The sequence below is a fragment of the Rhea americana genome, unplaced genomic scaffold, assembly GCF_003343005.1.
Source record: "Rhea americana isolate MKP2758 unplaced genomic scaffold, rheAme1 scaffold_49, whole genome shotgun sequence".
In the NCBI taxonomy this organism is placed as follows: domain Eukaryota; kingdom Metazoa; phylum Chordata; class Aves; order Rheiformes; family Rheidae; genus Rhea; species Rhea americana.
This window is the reverse complement of record NW_028186634.1, coordinates 463,050-480,580: the sequence shown is the minus strand read 5'-3', so window position 1 is coordinate 480,580 and position 17,531 is coordinate 463,050. Positions and strand designations below refer to the sequence as shown.

The window sequence follows — 17,531 nt, the reverse complement described above, 5'->3', positions numbered from 1 at the left end:
AAAGGTAGAAGAGGCTATGCATATAAAGATATTAATGTCTCTTCAAGATGCAGAAATGAGATTGTCTGCTCTTAAGGATGATATTCAGTGCTGTTCAAATTTAGCTAGCATCCTATGGACATGACAGACATGGATAAGCAGGATGGATGAAAGAGGGGCAGGTAGGTAATTTAACACAATAACAGAAAGAGTGACCAATGCTTGATGTGAAGGAAATCTGTCAGAGCACAACCCAAATCTGAAATACTATCTGACTTCTCAAGCACATGTGTATGCTAAAAAGGAATTTATTTTACATTTGAGTGTACACTGTGAGAACTTCAAGCAATTTGCTTCCTATATCCCATCTTTGTTTCTCTGACAGTTTTTAGTTGTTGTTGATATTCACTACATCTCTTGAAATAGTTTGYAGTTCTCCTGCAGCCTGCCACCTGAGAAGAAATGGAATAGTCTCTAAAGAGATGGAATGAAATTAGGGATGCTGAAAGGCACAAATGACACTGAATTTCAAGATCCATCTTACCCAAAATGAAAACAATGGCAAAACTCACTGATATCAACAGGCTCAGGTACATGCCCTAGAGGTCACTGTAATCTCATATTTAAAGCAGAATGTTATAATGTAAAAGATGGGACATTTTAGGGCAAATGATGTAACCATGATTAAAGTGTGAGAAAAACACATTATAAGCTCCATAGAGGCAAATTAAAGGCCTCTGCTGTAACACTCCTCTTTTACCAAGTAGCAGCATGTGAAGCTTTGCAAACGCGGTATCATACACTTTTAGACAATCTACTCTTTAAGTTTTAGATGAGAGCATTAACTACTGTTAACACTTCAGCTAAGCCTGAAAACCTCAGAATAAAGAAAGTGATACTTTTCTACRTTAGACCCTTCAGTAATCTCGTTCTTATTCATAACACCATGATCTTTGCAGATTTTTTTGGTCAGATTTCTATCCTTAAGATCTGCTTTCTGTTTCAYTGAAACAACTGAAAGAATGCAACATAGAGAGAGATGTAGGCTGCCAACAATGTAAACTCAGACTTCCTGTGGTCCACAGAAGGAAGGATGGGAATTTAAACCAACCTCAGTTTTAGAGATGAGGATGCCAAGTCTGGTGTCCTGCTTCCCTTACACTCACATACACACACACACACACACGTGCATGTGGACACACGGTAAGACTAGTAAAGTGAAATAATCTGAAATTCTAAGAATAGTTCAACCCAACTGAGTGCTCAGTACTCTACTGCACCTTACCACGGCCCCATTCACACRTTCTGGACCTATCTCTGTGCCTCTGTCTTTCAAAGCATGCCTATTACAGYGACTCTTCTGTAATATACACGAATGAAGATGGAAAAATGCAACACAAATCAATACTGCATCCTTCCCGTCTTTATTTTGTCTTTAAACTGCCTTTTCCCAGTTGTGAATATCTCTGAGAAACACTGTTCTCTTGCTGGTTCAAGGAGTGAACACCAGCTTACCCCAATGCCATTATCAGATTCACTTCAGAGGAATTCATTTAATTTAGGATTAACCCATTTATAAGAGAACTACCACAAAAGACCATTTGTACTACAACTGGCTTTTAGAGAAAGGACTACTCTTCCAGCATGAGTGATAGGAAAAAAAATAAACAGGGTCCACCTTCTGGTGGCAAAAAGTTTCAGTGCCCTGCAGTGGTTTTCATGCTATACAGTTGCCATCTCAGGAAATGGCAAGAGACTAATCTAATAGAAATAGATCTCCTAAAAGAAACAAATGTCACTTTTGAACAAGACTTGTTGGCAGCCATCTGGAAACTACATATTTGTTGGCTAGCATATTGTATATTTATGACTGGACTGAAAGCAGATAGAAAATTAAGCAGCTGCTTGGCTTTTAAACCGTGTTTTAAAGTGACATTCAAGAAGGCAACAAAGCTTCCTGTTAGGCACAGAACTCCTAAGCCCATAAAAACCTGGGACCAAGCTTTTGTCTCTTCATTGCATCTACCCTACCTTTCTTGCAAGCCCACGGATTTAACTGTTAGCGTAGCTGGATCTGTCTCCGCTTTAATGTCCATTACGCAGTCAAAGACTGGGGTCTCTGGTACAGGATCCAAATCTAGGAAGTCATCCTCATTTTTATCCTCTGTCCACTCTGAGTACGTGAATGAAGGCTGACGGCTCACAGATTGGCGTCTGTCCTCTTGTAGTGGAAATGGGGGGTCTGGACGGGCTCTGACCAGATGCCAAAACTGGAGAAAACAAACATTTTAAAAATCTTTCTGCTTGTTGCCAACCCTTCCATACAGCCTAGAGGGTGTGTCTTTAGAGTAGCAGCCCRATTCACTATACCTTGTAGAACTGGATGCTATTAAAGAGGACAGGAATGTTCTATCCAGGAGCAGCTTTGTAGTGCATGTTACAAGGATTCACATCTACCTATTCAAACATGCTTTCAGCCACAGATGTTTCTACAGAGGTAGCCAAGCTTAACTCGCGGACACAGTGGAAGCAGAATGTGCTTGTGACTGTCATATGCAAGCCAATGTGATAGCACTGTCCTTTTGTTCAGTTTACAACCCTTCCTATACTTGTTTACAAAAACAAAATCTACTGTACTGTTCCACAAATTATACCTTTCCTAACTTAAATCTAAGACATAGATAGAGCTGAGTTAAGAAAGATAAACATGATTTTTCTGAATTGCACATCCTTGATAATCCGGCACTGTAGCCTAAATCCATGTGTTAGTCGATGGCATTCTAAAGATGCCTAAAGTTTGATTCACCTTGATCATTTTTTGACTASTGGCAAAGCCTGTCCTGTAACTTAACTGGTTTACACACTAAACAATAAATCCTGTAAAGTTCAAGGGCATAAACATAATAAAGTTTATAATTGGAGTTAATGAAGGGTTGAAAATGGTATGAATTAAAATTATTGTATCATATTAGTTCACACAGATACTGTGGTACACCAGATGATTTAGAGACATCATTAGACTGTTCAATCTTACAAACAGGCATCAGTTAAAAACTTGAAGTCCATAATTGAACTGTGGGATCTGGACTCTTAGGCCAACTTCTTCCCTCTAGCATAGAACTAGGACCAACGTCACCCAGAATAAGTGTTACATAAATTATCTTGTCTTGTTGTGCACCCTTCTGAGACCAAGGAGATTCTGAGAATGTGTCACATTTCCCTAAGTAAAGTCTCTTCTGTCTTTTTCCTACATAGCTTTTAAATGGATAGCTGACTTTAGAAAACATGTAGTGTTGAAAAAGTTCCCATGCTATTAAAGCACATTAGTTTCTATAAGATTTCAAAAGCCAATTTTCTTGTGCATGTGAATCTTCATGAGCTTTCATCCCTCTGAGCCTAGGCAATAAAAAGAAGTGAGGCAAGTTTTCATTTCTGTCCATATCAAGCTTTACAGAAGGTTAAACTCTCACAAACCAGCAGCATTCAGTTGACAATTACTTCAAAGAGAATATTTTTTCTTGCAATAAATCAAAGTACACTGTAGCTATAAACATACGAACATAATTGCTAGGTTTTTATTCTAAACACATCTGGGGCCAAATCTGAACTGAATATGTCCACATTCGGTCCGATAGATGACAAGTAAGAAGCTTAAAGATCTGATTATATTTTCAATCTCTAAGATGACTTCTGGAGCTTGCCAGTCTCACGGTACTAGTTATGGTTCTTACACATATCCAAGGACTGTAATATCCAAGTTCACAGTGTACAGCATTTATCTGTTCACAGCTTTGTACAGAAGGAGCATGTTGTTGTTACTATAATCAACACTTGTGCTGAGGGCTATGTGTAAAGCCTAGGTGCCAATTATATACTACAGAYGCTAATGCAGAGCTGGTACGGTCACATAGGATTGAATTTACTGGTGATATAACAAGCAGTAAATCCAAAGAAATATAAAGTTTGCCCTAAAAGCAGAGACACTTTCCTTTAGGTTGAAAAAAGTGTGTGGGCAGTAAGAGCTGTCCAAGACACTGAAGGAAATTAAATTATACTTAAAAGTAATGGAATAAAACTAAATAACAGAAAGATAGTCAGCTCTGAAAACCTGGTTAGGAGGACTAGAGAGCACTGCAGTGGTTCCTTGCAGCTGCCTGGGCCTTACAGCACCATACAGTCCTTACATGAGGCAGAAAGCAGTCAGCATCAGTAATACAAGCCTTAAGCGCTCTACCTGGCCAGTTGTTTTCACTGTGATCACTATTCTGGCTATTGGGTATTCTCAGAAACATGTCTCAAACCTTGGCTCAGGCCTGCTCTTCTGAATTTTTTTTTCYAACATTTGTTAGATTTACAAACTCCCTGATATAGGAATGATCTAGATTTTAGTGTGTGCACAGAGCAGACTTGCATTAATGCTCTTGGTATCATGTCCAATACGCTGCTTGCCTACTATTTCTCAGTCTTCTTGGATGGCCTGACAGCTCTTGCTCTACATTAAAGCAACAAAGTAGCTGTATAAATAGTCACAATTTCTCCCTTCCCCACAGAACCAATGAAACAGGACTATAAGTTACCTCAGGTGCTGAATAAAAAAAATGCATAAGCTGCTTCTCACTAACACGTTGTACAGTACCTGCATCAGTGTGGGACTGATGTATCAGGTACCTCTGTAATGGGAAAAGGGAACATTTAGAAAAGAAAGATTTCACCATAAATGCACTCCTCAATGTAAAGAACTCCTTCTAGGCAGGAAATGGCTTAAAATCCATGAAAATAAAAAAGAGAACATAGTGGGCTGAGACAAAGAGAAAATACATAAAACTCTTCATGGAACTATCTGTKGTCCATCAAGCTGGGATCTAGAAACCCTCCCTGTTCAGTTCCAACACTGCATTATTTGCCAGATCAAAGGAAGTTATTACTCCTCATTACTTAGTGCTGGTTAAGATGTATCTTGCATGCTGTGTCCAGTGTTAAGGTCTCCTGTTTAAGATGGATGTGACAAATTGGAGTGGGCCCAGTGGAGGACTATGAAGAAGGCTGGGGTGTAGAGTACACGGTCTGCGAGGGAGGTTGAGGAGTTGGGCTTGTTCAGTCTGGGAAAGAGAGGGCTAAGAGCAGACTGCAACTACTTGAAAGGCTGCTACAGAGATGAGGCAGCCAGATTCTTCTTGGTAGTGACAGCTGATATCACAAGGTACATCAGCCACAAATTGCAGCTCAGGAAATTCAGTCCGGAYGTTAGGAAAAATTTCTTCCCCACAAGGGCCATGCAGCCCGGGCACAGGTACCCAGAGAAGTGGCAAACCTTGGACATTTTCAAAACTTGTCTACAAAAGCCATGTCCCCAGCCATGTGCTGGTGACAGTCCTGTTTCAAGTAGGATGTTGGACTAGAGATGTCCAGAGGTCCATTCCCACCTGCAGTCCTATGATTCTATGATGTACTGCATTTTACTGTTTAGTCACTCAAACCACATGTATATGGTACAGCCTCAGCTTCCTGAGCTGTCTGAAGGCACACTGCTCTAAGGATTGGAGACCACATTCTACCTGTATTTTCCAGAATTGTACTCCAACTCTAACATAACAATGTACAGAGGTATGAACAACCATGTTCAACTACAGTTCCCTCAAAAGAAGGAATTCCCCCTACATTTCCTACCTAGTGCACATCTTTGTGCCAGAGAAGGCACAACATGCTGCCCTTCTGCTCCCAAACAGCTGACAGCTAACTAGATTAATTGTAGTCATGCCACTAACYTTGTTCTGCAGCTGGGGCCTTGGCCTACATCTGCAAGGGTATTACATTCACAAGCACACTAGTGCTTTGGACTAACTCTTACTGCCCCTTAAGTCAATGAGTGCTCTGTGGTCAATTTGAAAGGTAGCAATATCTGACGCTCCCTTTACTGGATCATCTCTCTCCTATTATAAGTGAAAGTACTTTACCCACCTGTGGATGGAAGGAATAAAAGCCATCAGCTGAATCCCCAATTCATCAAGAAATTGAGCAAGGATAAGCGTAGTCAGGATTCCTCTATGTAAAGCCTGACAGTAATTACACAGAAATATCCCAGAAGGTATTATTTTAAAATCAACTTAGGCAACTGAAAGTAAATTGGACATTTTCTAAAAACTCGTTGGATAAAGGCATGAACATAGTTTAYGCAGCATCATAGCTTACCAGAGATCCTACAAGTAACAGTCCTAGAGAAGCTAACGACAGCAGAACATATGATATCACGATGCTCCCGACCCTGGTCAGGTCCTGTGAAACAACAGAATTGACAAYGATTCATGAAGTATTCAGGGGCACGGTATAGCACATGTGTCTGTAAACAGTCCGAATTCATTCATGRATTTTCCATGTTGATTAGTCATACCATGCTCTTGTCTGTGGAAAAGCCACTACCAACAAAAAAATGCCAAGCTTTGGAGATGACTGAAATTGAAACCATCTCCAAGCCCCAGGATCTCTGAACATCTGAAAGCTGGCTTTCAGTATTTTGGCACCAGTCATCACAGAGAGACTGCTCCCTACCCTCATACATTCGGCAACACTGAGATCTGGATCCATGACTCAATTTTGCAGCTTGGGCTTGTCACCATCCATGTAATTTTATCTCCTGGCAAAGGTCTTTGGTTAGTACTGTTCATTTGTTCAAGGGCCTAAAAATAAAAAACCCACACCACACACTACAGAGGAGTTAATGTCCATCCCCAGCAGTGTCACTGAAATTCATTCCAATGTCCTAGCCATAGTAGGTTCAGAGTTCAGCCTATTTTCAGTAATACATGCAAAACAAAACATACTTCTAATGGAATTCAGAGGATTAGGAATTTTACTCTGCTTCTGACACATTAATATGGCTAGGGAGAAAATCAGAATTTTCAGAGTTAAGAGCTTTTATTTGCTCATTTTAATGTCAATAGATTTCTTCCCCTTGACTGTTCTGGAGCCTAGACTGCAGTAAATTTGTACTGTAAACAGCACTATAACAAATAGACCTCAACGATATGCATGAACATCTGCACAGAGTCACGCTCGGGGTGTTCTTGTGGCACATTCTAGGAATTGCTCTCCTCCATAATGAACCCACAAAACTTATTTAAGTCCAAATGATATAAATCAGCAGTTTTCTGTAAGAAATGATTTGTTCATGACTGACCCACTGCAAATAAGGTACAGATAATCAGAACACCTTATCTTCTATAAAGAGCTTTAATTATGCGATAGAAATCCAACTGAGAAAAGTTGAAGTACTTCTTTCAGATAAACGAAAGAGCAGGCGATCGGTAGCTCAAACACTATCAAGTGAATACAGAAAGCAACTTCCACTTACTTCAAGCCCAAGAGGCAAAGAGTCAGAGTTTTTATTTGTTCTGCACAGCCTCTACTACAAAGATTGTGTACAATGAATGTAAATATTCTGATGGCAAATACATTTGGTGTGATTTTTGAAAGTACCTGCTTACCATTTAAATGAAGTCCTGTCYACACTAGAGAAATCTGCAATGGGTATAATTACCCCAGTAATCCAGCAGATTCATCATACTGATACATATGTCGTTTTGTCATGGTGAGAGGCATTTTTATTAGGGCAGCTTTGTAGATATAACTGTGTCTGTACACCTAGTATACCTGGAATACTTTCACCACATATAGATTTGCTCTAAACACTTAGAAAAGTTTTGTTATGGTGCATCTTGTATTTCACATGCTTTATGTGGCTCCTTCCATTTTACCAGAATCTAAAATTCGATATATCCTAATAAATAAAGTTCCATCTTTCTCTTTACTGTGGAGTAAGCCTTAGAGGGCTGATTTTGTAATTTCTCTGTTTAATTTGCAATCATTTGCACCTTACTGAAACTCCACTCTTCTTATTAAATAGCATGGTCAAAAATTTGGCCCATCTTTTTTGAACAAATAAACCTATTTTCAGAAAACATTTTCCATCCTTTCAGAACACACACAGTAGAGCAGTCACTATATAAGTACATACATGTTATATACTTGATTTGACGAYGTTATTTGAAGCATCACCTAAGGCTACTAACATCAACCACTCAATCGAGAGAAAAATACAGGAACTTACCTCCCCTTGATCTGACAGAAATTGTCCAAATGGTGTAAGCACATAAGACAGCAGGTCAAAGGCATTCTGAGCTGCTGGGATGGTCCCGTAAGTGTTATAGCACAGCATCATGCAGAGAAGCTGTGCGATCAATCAGGAAATATATAAATGAGTATTCCTCATTAAACAAACATTTTCATTTCAAGACTGCACAATTAACTAATTTAGTCCTCATTGATTTTATGTTGATTAGCTGTAGCTTAATAAGAATAAAAGACAGAGGACTAAATGCACAGCTAGCATTAACAGGGCATGTATCACTGTGTTCAGCAAAGTTACTCTGATTTACACTAGCAAAAGGACTGCCTGAGATGGTCTGWACATCAAAAGAGCAGAAATAACTGTGAATTCTGAGTTTTTAGCATTACTAATTTTAAATCAAAATTGGTATTAAATAAACTTTGTATGTTATTAAAACACTTATGTCGTATTATGCAAAACTCTTATAAATAACCATGTCCACATAGATTATCCTATAAAGTCATATACACAATTACACACAGGTTGAAACATTCCATTTGAACCACTTAAAGTTACTGCATACACCACAGCTCACATAGAACCACACAAGCAAGGATGTTAAAAGTTAACACTGTCACAGAGCCAAACACTCCCACTCTATACCATGAAGGGCATTCTCTAAGGGGTTCCCCTCCCAGTTCACTTTTTAACCAGACAGATGTTATTTTTGCACATATCAGTGCCAAAAGATGGTTCGGTAGCAAAATGGGTCATTTGGTAAAGGGGTATTTGAAGAGGGGTATCAGGCTGGGATGAGAGTCTGAGACATCCAAGGGCAGGGGCCGTTTGCAAAGCAGAGCCACGGAAGGCGCCTGCAGAAACGAGAGAGGACTGAAACTATGTCCATTGCTATCCTACAGTGAACAAGGAAGAAAGCTCCTATGCCAAGATAGCTTTAAAGAAGGGGGCCCATCATTTCAAAGTGATGACAAGCTGCCTTACCAACATCTGCGAGAGAACAAACAGATACATGCTGTCTCCAGGCATTAATCCATTCCACCGGCCAGCCCAATCAAGTGGTGCTGTTTTCTGGGAGGTTTTCACAGACTGCTTCTTCCTGCTCAGCTGTCCTTGTTGTCCTTCAACTTCATCTATTGACTCCATCACAGCTGGACTGGGAAGACCTTCACATGCAAATGACATGTGCAGGGAATGAATAGCAYGTAACCCTGTAGCCACTGTGGAGGCTGCAAGGGCTATTGTTTTCCCAAAGACGTAGTTACCTCTCAGTTCTGCATCAGTAAGTGCGGCTCAGTATTGTGAGCGTCACACTCTATTAGTGCAGCTGTATTCACCTGCCTTCGTCAGAAAAAAGTGAGCGTGGGTGGATAAATTATTTTCCCTTTCTTTCCGGAGGTGCAGAATCTGAGCTTTGTTGTTAATAAATTCTCATTTATATTGCTGCACTTTTTTGTTTTTTACTGTTTTAAAAGAACTATCTGTGTTATTTGCTAGCTACACACTTTGGCAAAAAACCTTTTTCGTCCCACTCTTCCTCAGTTTCTCTTTTTCCTTTCTCATCTGCTTTTTGCCTGATTTGATTATAAATTTCTGGGGTAGAACTGTCACTTTCTATGTGTCTGGATAGCGCTGAAGGGCTCTGAGTTTTGTCAGGGTGTCCCAATGCACTAATAATTTAATTAGACTTTAATTCTAGTAACTTCTTGAATGAGTTTTTTACTCAAGAGCTACTTAATAATGTTGTAATGCTATTCCATTCAATGGGAATATGCAGTGGAGTGGCTAGTCACCCAGTAATAGTATTTTGAATGCAGTCTGTGTAGAAGTAAATGTAGTTACAAGCTGGAGTTGACAGTGACAGATCTGACCCATTCAATGCAACTATTACTGATTTACATCTTTCCACAAGAGGAAAACCGCAAGGGCTGACCTACATACAAGACAGTAACCGAAGCCAGCCACGTGTGCCCAAGGTAAAGGCCACACTGCTGACGCTTCTGTGTTTGCTGAAGTTGAGTTTCTACAGAATGCTCTTCTCATCAGGCATTTCTCTAAGTGTCCCAGAAAAGTAACTTTAGGTCAGATGAACCAGCCACAGCTCTAATCAACTAAATGAAACATGGGATTCGCATACCAGTTGAGAGTCTGGGCATCRATAAAATAAGTAAGGGTTCACAGGACTATCCCTTTCCAATTTCTAAAATAGAAAAATGCAAGAGTAAACAGGAATACGAGCTGCTTATTCCCACTCAGTGATTTTCTCCCCCTCTTCACTGGAAGAGGCCTTAGGACATCCCCACACGAGCAAACAAGGCACATGAGAAATTGCCCCAAGGCTCTCCGCTCCCACAGCTCCCTAATGACATGAAGGTTATTGCTATGTAGTGACTATGCAGCTTCTCCCAGAGATGGCTCAGCAAGGAACAGTTGCAAAGTACTACCAGGTACTTAATAACAGCCCAGGTTACTGGTTTCTCATTTCAAAATACTGCCAGTCAGTTTGTGATGGGGGATGGCCTCAGTAGATCTGAGTGCAGAGATGCTGTACAACTATGGACTTCAGCAGGGTATGCTAGATACAACTGGTTAGGTAGAGGTCTTTATACAGGCATTTCTCAAGAAGCACAGGTAATGTGCATACAGACATACGCTTACACATGCATGTAGATTCCATAGATAATACTGAAAGTAACTGACAGACTGTATTTGCCATTCGCTGACTCAGTACATTTCCACAAATGCTATCATGACTTCAGATTAAATAAAGGTCAATAACGATCGAAAAACAAAGAATGAAAACGGTGAGATCAGAAATAGCAACAATTCCAGACTGTATTTCTCAGTGTTAAAATTCTCATTACTTTTGTCTATATATCCTTAAGACAACAACTTGAAAGCGATGCTTGTTACTGGAAAACAGACAATTTCTGGAATATAGGTAGAAAGCTCTTGAGAGTTCTACCTCTCTGTCCCTCAGGCTCCAGCCAGTAATTTACAGTCCACGACAAAATCCCCAAGACACAGAGCCCAGATGCAGTCCTTTGTGTCCAGGGAACAACTGTGAGTCATAGTCCATAGACTACAGGCTCAACATCTGACCTCCAACACCATGACATGCAGAGGTAGTCTCAATTTCTCCAAGAGAATTACATAGCAGCCATATTTATAGCTAAGGCTACCTAAATATCATCAAACTTTGTTCTCCTTTGATATCRTATGTTAAAACTTAACAGTTAAACCTGAATCTTTCCAAGTAAACTGTTTTATGCCTTATTCTAAGTGTTGGATTTGGGCAAGAGGAGGAGGAAAATTGTTGTTAGTATCTGACAGGTTTTTTTCTTCTATTATTAGGGGCGGGGAGTGTTTATATTCTGTGTTTTGGAGCAGTAATCTGAAATTTAGCAGGAACAGAATCTTGCAGTCAGAAGCAATTTTTGCCATCCATGCAAAAAGACATTTGCAAATGGCTGAGATATAAATCTTAAAAGAAAAAAAAAAATCTATTGGCATATAATTTATTATGGCTTCCTTCCACAGTCTCTGGCCTTTCTTTTCCACTAAGAATGTTCTAAATCCTACTTTTCCTTTACCTTCATTAAACAATGCACCTATAACCCTGAAAATGGCTGACAAATATTTACTGCTTCCAAATCCTAGTGACTTTCTTCGTGAGATACAGCTCCATAAAGTTTAAGATACAATCCATGCAAAGCAGAACTAAAATATCTTTAGGAAGATGACCAGAGTGAAGAGTCAGGGAATGTAGATTTCATGTTCATCTTTTAACTAGTGTTTATAACTCAAGGTATTTCTTATTTCAGGACCCTCCCCCCCYTTTTTTTTTAACTGACCAAAAGCTCATTTACTTGCCTTACGCAGCAGGTAAGTGTAATTTCCCCATTCTATTTCTGCAACAGCATTAGATTTTTTCAAGGTCACTTCTGTCAAAGTTGGAAATAGAATCTCATCTCTAATGCTACGACATTAAACCACTTAATCACACCGCTTTCTGGAACAAAGGCATCAAAGTTAGGAGACTACCACAGGGACCTATACCTCTCTGTGTAACCATGGGAATCTATACCTCTCCAGAGCCAAGAAGCCAATTCCCAGTTTTCTGATGTTGTCTAGCAACAGCTGTATAAGCTACAATTATAGGAGTCGCACTGCCCTTATAACTGCTCTATATGAAGGACAATAGACTACTACTATCAATTATTTTTACTGCATAAGGTAGAGAGCTGTTCTACACATCAAAGAGTCCAGGATTCCAACTTYGCTGAATCAACATGGTTCAGCTGCTATCAATAGATATTTTCACTAATAACAGTAAAACAGCTCAAGAACTCAAATACTAGGGAGCTGCTAGAATTCGTATAAAAAAGCAGAATAAGGTTCATGTTTTGGGTACACAAATAAAGTCCACTCAAAAACTTACTATTCCAGATAAATCACCAAAGATTAGATTTTAACAAATGTAGGGGTGCCCACCTAGGGATTTGTACTGATTTAACTATCTCAGCTTTAAACAATACTTACACTCCACACTGCATTCCTATGTTCCTCTACTATTTGTCCTAAAAGGCTCTGGATTTGTCCTGAAAGGCCACGGACAGACAAGTCAGAAAATCTCTTACGTCAAGGTCAGTAGGCAGGTCTTGAGATGGCTCAGAAGGATGACTACCTCCAGGAGGGTGAATTGTGCCTCACTTCTGGTAGTGATTTGGTTGCATGAAAATCTAACACCCTTATCCCATGCTCCCGAATTCCTGCCTCACGAACGTCAGGATTTGAGTTCCACAAGTACTTCTCCTTTGCCACGAGCCTGCACTTGTAAGCAAGTTCCTTTGGCAGAAGAAATAAAAGGTCTCTGATATCTGTAGCAGCCATAGGCAACCTAAAACCTAAAACTTCCAAACAGCTCCATAAGCTCAGACATCATCCTTGCAGTTCAAGGAAAACAAAACCCTTTGGATCAAACCAGTGATCTATCTGTCCTGTACTCTTTCTCTAAAGATGTCCACCAGTACAAGCTACCAGAAACAAATGGCACAACACTTTGTTATGCAATAATCTACACAGGGAAACTTCTTAGCCACTCACAAGGTTACAGCTGGCTTCCTTAATACAGAGAATTTTTATACTGAATTCCTGTAACTCCATCTCCTTCTGACCCCATATGCAAGTACATAAAAGACGGAAGAATAAACCAAGAGTATATACAACCTGTTTGAAAAACAAGTGCTCAGAATACTAGACTTAAGTGAAATATTAAAGAGTGCTATTGTAATGATGAATAAGACAACAATGTCTTACAGCATAAGATCTAATTTAATGCTATTGTGGGCAAGGCATCAGCTGCTCCCCGAAGTCAACTGATTCGTCCTTAGAGCCTTCAGAGAAAAAAAGCACACCCCAAGGACCATGTATCCTGGCAGTATCTCTTGACGATGTCTGCACTTCRCAAGAAACTTTCGTCCTCTGCTGTGCATAGGTGCTGAATTTAATATAATAATTTTGGGGATGAAAAGATTTGCTTCTTATCAAGGGATTTTTATAATAGTGAAACAAAGTGTAAACTAGCAATGAAAAGATAGTGCTTATACATTTAAGTTTTACTCACATCCATTATACTGTGCCTGTGGGAATTTTACATCTTGGGTTGCAGTGGCTTTTTCACAAGAAAATACAAACTTTTTTTTTTCAAGTGGTGGCTTCTGAGGTAGTGATAACTCTTAGGGTCTCTGGTACTTACACAATAGTCTATTAAAACAGCATTTCTCAAGAGAAATCAAGAAAGGACAAACACCATGGTCAGTGTCCTGAAAAGAAATGGTGCCCTGGCTTCCTATTCTCCAGGCTTTTCCCACTGGGAAAAAAAATCTTATTTCCTATTCTCTGGGTTGGAAAGTCCAAGCAGCTGTCACAGGACAGACAGCTGCAAGAAAATACGTAAGATCATTCACTGCATGCTTCTCGGTATGGGTGCTCCCCCTGCGACAGTACTGAGCTAGGGTAACTTAGGGCAAGCAGAAGGCCTAACCTGACCATGAGCTCTGTGGAACTACTTGTCACATGCACAGAATAGGAAGGAAAAATGGGCCTTGACTGTTCTGTCAACTCAAGCTGCGGTAGTCAACAGGCTGTAGCAAACTCAGATGCTTTGTCACACATGTATTTCATGTGTGAGGAGGACCCACATCCCTCTGAATCTGCTTACGTCCTCACAATCTCTGTGCCTGGCAAGAATTTTATTCCGAAGGAACGGCCCAGAATGAGGAAGCATTGCAAAGTATGAACACGTCCAGCAAGATTACAAACACCTCACCCTAGAGACCTATATCCATATATGACCCCTGCATCTTCAGGTACCAAAATGTAGCTGCCTGTTGAAATCATTGTCTGATTTCCATCTGTCTGCTAGTGAGACTTACTACTGATTAGAGAATGATTAGATGAATGTATTGACATGGATCTGCTGAACAATTGTTTATTTTTACATGCACCTAAATTGCACATGCCGGACATAGATCTAGCATTGTACTTTGCATATCTGCAGGTCTTAAGATACAATGATTGCAGCAGAAGTCCTAATGCCAGCCAGGCACATATAAGCTGCATCAGTGCAAATGAACCAGAGGTAACTTGTGCTGGAATGTTAAAAGGTAGCTCATTTGCTGGAGGAATGGAGCAATAGGAAAAAGGTAGTGGCAAAGRAGCCATTTTCTCTCCTACTTGCAATACACTGCAGCAAGGGAAGGATGGAAATAGAATAATTAGCTTTTGGACTAACTGACTTTTTTTTTGCACTGTGGCATGTATTGAGAGGAAGAAGACATGAAGGAGAGCTGTCAYAGATGCTAAACAGAACTTGTGTATTTACATTCCATAGAAATGGAACTATGGAACTCCATAGAAAACTGATTGGTGAGCCACCATCCTACAACTCAAGAAACTTTTACCGAACCTCTTTATTTAACCAGCTAATTTCAGATACTAAACAGTTAAACATAATGGCAGAAGGTATGTCATTGCTGTCTACAGATAGATATAACTCACCATCCAGATGACTGTTTCTTCTTGATGCTCTCTGCATTCCTAACTCATCTAACAAGTTATGTTAACACTTACATTCAAGGCTGTGCTGAAAACAGTGAGAATGCTATTGCCACATTTGCAGTTATACTAAGAATGCGCCTCATTCTCTCTGGCTTCTCCCTTAATAATGTTTTTTGTACCTTTCCAGTCATGATACAGCATCAACTATTTCTTCTCTGCTGGAACCCTGCTCTGCTGTTCAAGAGTCTGATATATGTATCTTTTCCAAATAGTATGATTTAACAGCTTCTGGAAAGAGAGCATGTAGTCCCTAGAAGTATCTGCATCAAAAGTTGCAAAGCAAAACAATCCAAAATGCCCCTTGCTGCTATCTGCTACAGTGTGCTTGGAGATGGAAGGGATTTAAAACAAATCAAAATCGCCTCAACATTTTTGATTCTAATCTGAAAAAAGTTCAAATTCTAGCTGCCAAATACTTGTGTTTGGTAAATGTTTCATTTGTAATGTGAAGCCACACAGAGAGCTACCTCAGAAYGTATCAGACAGCTTAATTCAAGTGCTAGCAAGAACTTGGACAGATTCATACATCCCACTGAGTTTACCACTAAACACTGCAAGGTATTGAGGCAATTCTAAAATCAGTTTGATAGCTAACTGGATTCATCCAGTGAGGATGAACTGCAGACTCCATTCTCTTTGAAATCTAAAATGTGTAACAGAACTTAGAGCATAAATAAACCTGACAACGTTAATCCAAATAAGAGGTCCAAGCAACTGATTACCATCTCTGACGCAATACAGAGGAATGGGGAAGTTTCAACAACAGACTCGGTGTATACACCAGGGACCTGACTGTCAGTCTCCCGCGTTACTCGTTCAGAAATTCAACTAATGATTTCTAATACTTCCAGTTTGCACCGACTGTATCTACGCTATACCATTAAGAATTAGCAGAAATAAGCTGCAGGCATGCAGAGTTGTTTTGGGAACAACTGAAATATTCCGGTATTACATTTGGGAAAGCTGAACATCTGCCAAAATGATCACACTGGAAGTAAACAAGATTACTGATATTTAATTTACTCTCTCTTGATTCTTGGGTTGATGTTTTCATCAATAGTAATGCAGCTGCTCAAAGCTCTCAGTGAAACTGTGGCAGGCTCTCTGAAGATTCAAGATAACACTATCCCTATGTAGTTCTTTTTGCATGTTATCTACGCCAGTCAAAAGGCAAGGAAAGAGTTCAGCTGCTCTTTGAGAAGATCCAACTCTGGAACATAGGTCCGTGAAAAATTCTGTGACAATAATTTATACTAAAGCATTGAAACAATAAGCTTTGGGTTAGTACATCCACAGATGCAAAGTGCCTACCTCCAATTGCTCAGCCTATGATAGAGAAAATCTGCTTCAGTCCACCCTTCGGAAAGAGGAGCACAGAGGTGCACACAAGCTGGTAACAGAACACCATAAACTTTTTGTATCATTACAAAAATGCTTATTTAGACACTACAATGCTCCCCCATGATGTTAAAGAGGGAAAAAAAAAAAAAAAAAAAGTTAATCTACTCCAGTGTGATAGAGGACAACTCAGAAATACCAGTGTTTGTCCTTTGCACTTACGTGTCTGCGAACAGTTAGCAGGCTTAAAATCAGCAGCCTTCATGCTGGGAAAAGTAAATGTTCTTCACAAAGTTCTTGAAACAACAGCGCAGAGAAGGAAATGGGTGACATCTACTAGCCAGAAAAAGCACTGAACTTTCAGATCTACTTTCAAGCTCAGCTGGTGGAAACTGGCTGCTGCTTGAGCCAAACTAATTACCAAAAAGGAAAGACATATCAAGAGAAAAGAAAGTGAGGAATAAAATCATGCAGAAATCTGTGATCACGCCAGGCACTGAAATGAGATCTACAAATTTCTAGTCCAATGCCTCTTTGCTTTCAGTAGTATAAAAAAAGAAACTTTGCAGAAGGAGACACACCTTCTAGCCTCCTYCTTTACCTGAAGTAAGTTCTGCTGAAAAGAATATACAGTCCCTTCTTGCTCGTGGGCAGCACAGCTCCAACCCTAAATGGTCTATTCTCATCTCTGAGGGAACAGGAGCCTGATGCCGGAGTGTGTGAGGAGAATAGCTGCCTTGCTACTCAGCAGCTCCCTACTGAACTACTGAGTCACACATTTTTCTCTGCATTCATTTTCACACTGCTCCCACTCAGTCCACCTGCCACTTCATCTGGGATGGGTGGGAGGAGAGAAAGAGGTGAAGTCAGAAAAAATGTTCGTGTTCATCCATGCCATTATTATAACACTGCAGGGTCACATACAAGAACAAGCCCGCAAGCTGCTAGCGAGAGCTGAAGAGAAGTATCA

At 40.0% G+C, this 17,531-nt stretch overlaps 1 protein-coding gene across 5 annotated transcripts in view; it reads right to left on the bottom strand.

Moving 5' to 3' along the window:
* Positions 1-17,531, bottom strand: part of PTPN5 (protein tyrosine phosphatase non-receptor type 5) — an 87,160-nt gene that overhangs the window by 29,606 nt on the left and 40,023 nt on the right. For 2 of the 5 annotated variants that reach the window (XM_085317107.1, XM_085317110.1), the window contains exons 1-5: positions 16,784-16,802; positions 9,086-9,267; positions 8,084-8,203; positions 6,169-6,252; positions 2,011-2,249 (exon numbers count right to left, since the gene is read on the bottom strand). In XM_085317107.1, the coding sequence (XP_085173233.1) occupies positions 2,011-2,249; positions 6,169-6,252; positions 8,084-8,203; positions 9,086-9,247 (605 nt within the window). In that variant the 5' untranslated portion in view covers positions 9,248-9,267; positions 16,784-16,802. Of the gene's footprint in view, positions 1-2,010; positions 2,250-6,168; positions 6,253-8,083; positions 8,204-9,085; positions 9,268-16,783; positions 16,827-17,531 lie in introns of those variants that run through there. The other 3 variants (XM_085317109.1, XM_085317112.1, XM_085317111.1) reach the window with 2 other exon arrangements.